This window comes from Nilaparvata lugens, unplaced genomic scaffold, assembly GCF_014356525.2.
Source record: "Nilaparvata lugens isolate BPH unplaced genomic scaffold, ASM1435652v1 scaffold10469, whole genome shotgun sequence".
NCBI lineage: Eukaryota > Metazoa > Arthropoda > Insecta > Hemiptera > Delphacidae > Nilaparvata > Nilaparvata lugens.
In genome coordinates this window covers 1-7934 of record NW_024089135.1, presented here as the reverse complement: position 1 = coordinate 7934, position 7934 = coordinate 1, and the positions used below count along the sequence as shown (strand labels likewise).

The window sequence follows — 7934 nt, the reverse complement described above, 5'->3', positions numbered from 1 at the left end:
CTTAATGTTTAAATGTTTTTATATGTTTGCGCATTTACGCGAAACGCGGTAATAGATTTTCATGAAATTTGACAGGTATGTTCCTTTCTAATTGCGCGTCGACGTATATACAAGGTTTTTGGAAATTTTGCATTTCAAGGATAATATAAATGGAAAAAGGAGCCTCCTTCATACGCCAATATTGAAGTAAAAATAAGACTATAGAATTATTCATCATTATGTCTAGTGGACTATTATACTACCCGTTCAAAAACATCGAACATCTTGAAAATGTATCTTTCCATCAACGTTAGTAGACAGTTGACTATAATACTACCCGTTCAAAAACATCGAACATCTTGAAAATGTCTCTTTTCATCAACGTTGTAGACAGTTGCAGCCAGACCTGATAACAGCGCTCACACTCACATTCCGGGACGACGACACGTCACGGTACGATAGGACAGAAAGCTCTATGTTTATTTATGATTTTTTCTAGACATTTTAATTTTTTAAATCATTTATTAATTTTTGAGAAAACATAACAACAGGTCAATGTAACTTACTGAGCGCGAGGTCTACTGTTCACAGAACTACTAGTTTTTGAATAGTAGCGCTCATCGAATTTCCATCTAGCTGTTTACCCTGTTGTCAATATTTGCAGTAGCAGAAGTCTTCGGGGTGATTTACAGCATTCAAAATAAGGATTTTCGTTTGATAATAATAAGGTTAAGTTCATGGGAAAGATATCGCAAGCTTTTGATATAAGAACTGGTGTAAGGCAAGGGGATGGATTGTCTCCTCTTCTCTTCAACATCGCTCTAGACAAAGTAATGAGAGAATGGGAGAAGGAACTGAAGCAGGCAGGAGGTTGGGACCCTGTGATCCTGGGAAATCAGAAATCTGGAATTGAAATTCCATACTAGGCTTTTGCAGATGATTTAGTCATCTTTGCAGGGTCAGAGGAGAATGCAAGAAAACAAATTGAAACTTTAAAAGAAGTCGCAGAAAAGATTGGCTTATTGATTTCCTTTGAAAAGACTGTTTTCACCACAAGTCCCAATCTCAAGCTGAAAAAACTTGAAACAATGTACGGGAAAGTAAATAGCGTCACATCCTTCAAATATCTTGGAGAATTTATTTCTGAGAAGGAAGCCCTAAGAGAGAGAGAGAGAGTGAAAAAAGCACAAAAGTGATTTGGCTTGGTACAAAACATCTACAACAAGGAGTGTCTCTCAATAAAATCCAGGGTGCGACATTACAACACAGTAATTAAACCCATGTTTCTGTATGCAAGTGAAACTTTAGCTTTGAACACCAAACTGGATATCAGGAGAACAATTGGCCCAAGGAAAACGGAATTTGGCTGCAGAAGAACTGCGTTGTGGAAAAATACTCAAAAGTATCTGCCGATATCAAAAGGAGGAGATTAAAATTCTTTGGACATTTGATGAGACTGCCAGTGGATCGAATGACAAAGAGAATCCTACTTTTTGTGAAGAGCAAAAAGAACGGGGGGAAATTGGATTAAAAATTTACAGAAGGAATTATCTGATGCAGGAATTGATGATGACATAATATTTGACAGAAACCAATTTAGAAGGAGTGTTGCAAAGTGGGAAATACGCCAAGTGGAAATTAAGAGGAGAAACGTAGTCTTCTCCCAAGAAAGAAGAGAGGCTATATCGGCTAGAATGAAATGTTTTTGGAATAATCGTAGAATTAAGGATCTAGTACGGCATCCACAGTAAATACTTAGCGATTTCCATACAAGGGAATTTGACGCATAATATTAATATGCTAAGCACTAAGCTGTGTAGAGTGATCTATCTGCTGAGAAGCCTCGCTAATACGGTACCAAAATTATATTTACGGACAGCATACTTTTCTTTCTTTCACAGTCTCATGTCTTATGGTATTCTTCTATGGGGAAATTCAGCGCACATTAACGATATTCTCCTGCTACAAAAAAAAGCCGTGCGAATAATCACGGAATCACCTTATTTAGAACACTGTAGCCTTTATTCATAAATAATAAATTCTGACAGTAATAAATCAGTACATATATTCTGTTTTGTTATACACTAGGAGAATCTGCATCGTTACAATTAAGAAATACTGTTCACTCTGTTATACCAGAAACAATAGACAGATCTATATTCAATACCAAAGATTGTCTAAATCTTTAAACAGTTTTGAAGCAGTTGGGCAAAAGGTGTATACTAAGTTACCGCTACACCTCCAACAAACCCCCTAAAACTGTTCAAATTAAGGTGCACGATTGGCTGGCAAAAAATCCTTTTTATAAATAAATTAAGTGAATTTACGAGAGCAATCAGCATAACTTAATTCTTATTGACTAGCTGCTTAATTTTGTAATATTGTCTTTGTTATTTGTAATATTTGGAAATGTATCTAAATAGAATGTAATAGTAAAATGTGTCTCTTAATGTGTGACTGTCTATTTCATGTTCTATTTGTGTGACTTTCTCTTGTGCTTTTTTGGATGGCTGACAATAAAATTGAATTTATTTATTTATTTAATAATAACTACTAAGATGTTGTAAATTTTGTATTCCTGTCAATAAGACATTTCAATTATAGATTTTATTTCAATACTTTGCAGGGTCATTTGTACTACTTCTTCTGGGACGCTGTCGTGATGGTACGACGCATAGTTAAACACTTTAAATGGGAGAAAGTGTCAATCCTGGGCCATTCAAGGGGGGGATCTATTGGCTTCATGTATGCCGCGTATTACCCCACCGAAGTGGATTTCTTGATTTGTTTGGATATAGCCTATCCGAAATTGGAACCCATCGGGAAGATGGTGGATGATACAGCCAAAACGGTTGACAGGTGGAGTATATCTTTTTGATAGAAATTTAGAATTTTTGATTAATTTATTATTGACTTACTGTTCTGGATTTTTTGATTCTAGACTCTAATAGTATCTATTTGATTCAAAATTTGCTCGTTTATCTGAGTACAAGCCGTCAGGCTCGCTTCGCTCGCCATATCCGTCTAGCCAGGGGGCTCCGCCCCCTGGACCCCTGACTGGATCGTCCAAGAATGAGATCAGCAGGCTCGCTTCGCTCGCCTGCATTTTTCATTTGGGCATTTTTATCATATGTTAGGACAATCCATCGGGGCCCGACTAACGGATATGGCGAGCAACACCAATGTTAATCGAATACTGCCATTATAACGTGGACCTCACTATAGCAATTAGTGTTCGACAATATATACGTATCATCTCAACTTGATACACAACACCATAATGTGATACAGAACAGGATAGCGCTATCTGCTTTGTGGATGATAGACAAGGATAGCACACCAATGTTAATCAAATATTGCCATTATAAATTGGACCTCACTATAGAGCAAGAACAACCACACCATGATACAGTATCATCTCAACTTGATACACAACACCATAATTTGATACAGAACAGGATAGCGCTATCTGCTTTGTGGAATGATAGACAAGGATAGCAACACCAATGTTAATCAAATACTGCCATTATAACGTGGACCTCACTATAGCAGTTAGTGTTCGACAATATAATACAGTATCATTTCAATCTGATACACAACACCATAATTTGATACAGAACAGGATAGCGCTATCTGCTTTGTGGGATGATAGACAGGATGGCAACACCAATGTTAAACAATACTGCCATTATAACGTGGACCTCACTATAGACAGAACAACCACACAACAAGATACATATGAACAAAATATGATACAGTATCATATCAACTCGATACACAACACCATAGTTTGATACAGAACAGGAATAGCGCTATCTGCTTTGTGGGATGCTAGACAAGGATAGCAACACCAATGTCAATCAGATACTGCCATATAACGTGATCTCATTGTAGTCATCAGTAAGAACTCGATACGCTCGTTTCTATATTGATACTGATCAATACATGACTTGCAGTTCCCTAAACATTAGCACATCAACAAAATTGATCTTTTGATTGATTAGAATCAATGACACAGCAGTTTGCAAGCGATACAACAATAAATTTGATGAAGTTGATTCACCGAAGTTTATTAAAAATATTGATAAATATGAGATTTTATCGAACCTTTTCAGTACATGCTGTGATAGAAATTGAGATAACAATATTAGTGTTGCTATAGTGAGGTCCACGTTATAATGGCAGTGTTTGACTAACATTTGTGTTGCTATCCTTGTCTATCATTCCACAAAGCAGCTAGTTATATCCTGTTTTGTATCAAATTATGTTGTTGTGTATCAAGTTGAGATTATACTGTATCATATTTTGTTGATACTGTATCATATTGTGGTTGTTCTTGTTGTATAGTGAGGTCCACGTTATAATGGCAGTGTTTGAGTAACATTGGTGTTGCTATCCTTGTCTATCATTCCACAAAGCAGATAGTTATATCCTGTTTTGTATCAAATTATGGTGTTGTGTATCAAGTTGAGATGATACTGTACCATATTGTGTTGATACTGTATCATATTGTGTTGATACTGTATCATATTATGTTGATACTGTATCATTTTGTGGTTGTTCTTGTTCTATAGTGAGGTCCACGTTATAATGACAGAATCTGATTAGCATTGGTGTTGCTATCCTTGTCTATCATTCCATAAAGCAGATAGCACTATCCTGTTCTGTATCAAATTATGGTGTTGTGTATCAAGTTGAGATGATACTGTATCATATTGTGTTGATACTGTATCATAGTGTGGTTGTTCTTGTTCTATAGTGAGGTCCACGTTATAACGGCAGTATCTGATTAACATTGGTGTTGCTATCCTTGTCTATCATTCCACAAAGCAGATAGTTATATCCTGTTTTGTATCAAATTAAGGTGTTGTGTATCATATTTATATGATACTGTATCATATTGTGTTGATACGTATCATGTTATGGTTGTTCTTGTTCAATAGTGAGGTCAATATTATCATATTATCTTATAAAATATTGCCAAAAGATTTCTTAGTGCGCCTCTAAAGGGCCACTGAACATACCTACCAAATTGAACGTTTTTGGTCCGGTAGATTTTTAGTTCTGCGAGTGAGTGAGTGAGTGTGTGAGTGAGTGAGTCAGTCAGTCAGTGAGTGCCATTTCGCTTTTATATAGATAGATTGAAGAGCGTAAATTGTATTTTGAAAAGTGAAAGTGGCATAACCAACATTATGATTTGGACAGTATATAGTATAAATTGGAAATGGGACAGTTTTGGGCATGAGCCTGTCGTGCCTTTCCTCATCTCAAGTATTTGTACACAATGTGATAGATAGATAGTGTCACTCTCTCTCGATCTCTCTCCATCATAATTTTGGTAGAGAGTTAGTGGGGAGGATATTTTTAATATTCTTTCCGAAGAATGGACATTGATATGTCCAAAGCTCCGCCAATTTATGTAGATGCATAACAATATAATTTATCTATATTTATTATTTACCATTACTTTTTCATATCATATACAGTTCAATATTATTTTTCTTAGTCTCTATTATGTAAATTCATCTATAATTTTGCTGTATTGTAGCTATTGTATATAAGTGTATAAGCCAGTATATATTGTAATCTACATGAATAAAGTACTCAATCAATCAATCTATTCCTGTGTATCTGACTCTCTCTGTTTCGGTTGCACAAAAGCCGGTTAAATTTTAATAGTTCAAATTTAAATTTGAAGCTTTTGTGCAACCGACACTGAGTCTCTCAACCAGCAAAATTGATCTTATCTGCTATCCAGAGATTGTCAGTTTGGTGTAAGGGTTGGCATTCCTGACCGGCAATCAGGAGGTACTGGGTTCGATTCCCGGGCTGACAAATAATTTTTGAATAGTAGAGCTCATCGAATTTCCATCTAGCTGTTTACCCTGTTGTCAATATTTGCAGTAGCAGAAGTCTAGGGGTGATTTACAGCAATTGATTGAATTTTCGTTTAATAATAATAAATTATTCATCAATTAGCATTTAACAAATAATGCATTTCCAGTTTATTTCTATACTATAGTGAGGTCCACGTTATATGACAGAATCTGATTAGCATTGGTTTTGCTATCCTTGTCTATCATTCTACAAAGCAGATAGTTATATCCTGTTTTGTATCAATTATGGTGTTGTGTATCAAGTTGGATTATACTGTATCATATTGTGTTGATCTGTATCATATTGTGGTTGTTCTTGTTCTATAGTGAGGTCCACGTTTTAATGACAGAATCTGATTAGCATTGGTGTTGCTATCCTTGTCTATCATTCCACAAAGCAGATAGTTATATCCTGTTTTGTATCAAATTATGGTGTTGTGTATCAAGCTGAGATGATACTGTATCATATTTTGTTGATACTGTATCATGTTATGGTTGTTCTTGTTCTATAGTGAGGTCCACGTTATAATGACAGAATCTGATTAGCATTGTGTGCTATCCTTGTCTATCATTCCACAAAGCGATAGTTATATCCTTTTGTATCAATTGAGGTGTTGTGTATCATATTTATATGATACTGTGTCATGTTATGGTTGTTCTTGTTCAATAGTGTGGTCTATATTATCATATATAATATTGAGCATTCAATATTATCCTATATTATACTATACTAGTAGTTCTGTGAACAGTAGACCTCATGCAGTATTCTCATCCACAAGAACCTGATTGAAACTATAGACCTTATGGAAATACAGCAATAGACTGGCTACTCCACACATCTGTGTAATCACGTGTTAGCTGATTTATGATGAATAATTCTATAGTCTGATTTTTACTGTAATATTGGCGTATGAAGGAGGCTCCTTTTTCCTTTTATTTATCCTTGGAATGCGAATTTCCAAAACCTTGTATATACGTCGACACGCAGTTAAAAAAGGAACATACCTGTTTAAATTTCATGAAAATCTATTACCGCGTTTCGCCGTAAATGCGCAACATATAAATATATAAACATTCAAACATTAAGAGAAATGCCAAACCGTCGACTTGAATCTTAGACCTCACTTCGCTCGGTCAATTAATAGACAGTATCCGACAGAAATCGGCTTGAAATTTGGAACATGAACCTTCTATACTATGGGATATCTTGTCATGTTATCTTTTGTCAATGATAGAATAAATAAATATCATTGCAGTAATGAAATTAGTAGAATTGATAAATTCTTATCATTGCAGTATTTTTTCTAGGTTCCTACGCTATGAAACGTTCTCGGAAGATAACATGCCTTGCTATGGATATACTGAGATGATAGATCTGGTGGAATCTGCTTATTTGGGGTCAATCACCAATGACTCGGCCAGGATTCTTATGAACAGAGGCATGAAACCGGCGAAAACGAAGAAGGGAACTTTCAACTTTACCCGAGATATCCGATTAAAGGTGAATAATTAATTAATATATACTTTAAACCATAATCTCACTATGAACCACCATGAACTTCTGCACTTTAAGAGCCGGGTTCCGAGGTCGGGATCTATAAGATCTGGACTTACAGAGTCCAGGACTAAAATAAGCGCTCGGGCCTAAATCAACTTTCTCAGTCACGATTTTATCTTCTGAACTCCGGGGTCTATTGAGTTCTCGACTTATTTGAGTCCAGGACTTTATTGAACGCAGTAAACATGAGGGAAATTCACAATATTTTGCTGTTGTATTGTTGTTGGCATTATAGCAAAACGAAAGTAGCTGATTGCAGCGGGATAATCCAAATGAGCATGCTCTCCAAACTATTTTGTAAAAATCTGGTGTGGCGCACTCACACAACTTTCCTTGCCATTATGAAAATTGATCACCTGACGCTATGGTTCCCGCGCATCTCAATTCAAAGATTTGAGCCAGCTGGTGACAGGGCAATAACCCTGGAGACACACATGAGGTCTGCTACCTCTTCACAGTGAATGATTTAATAGAATCAACATAATTTGCAATTGAATAATCACATTTTCTCGAATTTAAAG

At 35.8% G+C, this 7934-nt stretch overlaps 1 protein-coding gene across 1 annotated transcript; it reads left to right on the top strand.

Annotated features, from left to right (window-relative positions):
* Positions 1 to 2537: 2537 nt before the first annotated feature.
* On the top strand, positions 2538 to 7383 carry LOC111056814 (probable serine hydrolase; the record flags this gene model as incomplete). The annotated part of the gene is made up of 2 exons (XM_039443708.1): positions 2538 to 2838; positions 7164 to 7383. Coding segments are annotated over 2 exons (506 nt in total), but the record flags the coding sequence as incomplete, so codon positions are not given.
* Positions 7384 to 7934: the final 551 nt, after the last annotated feature.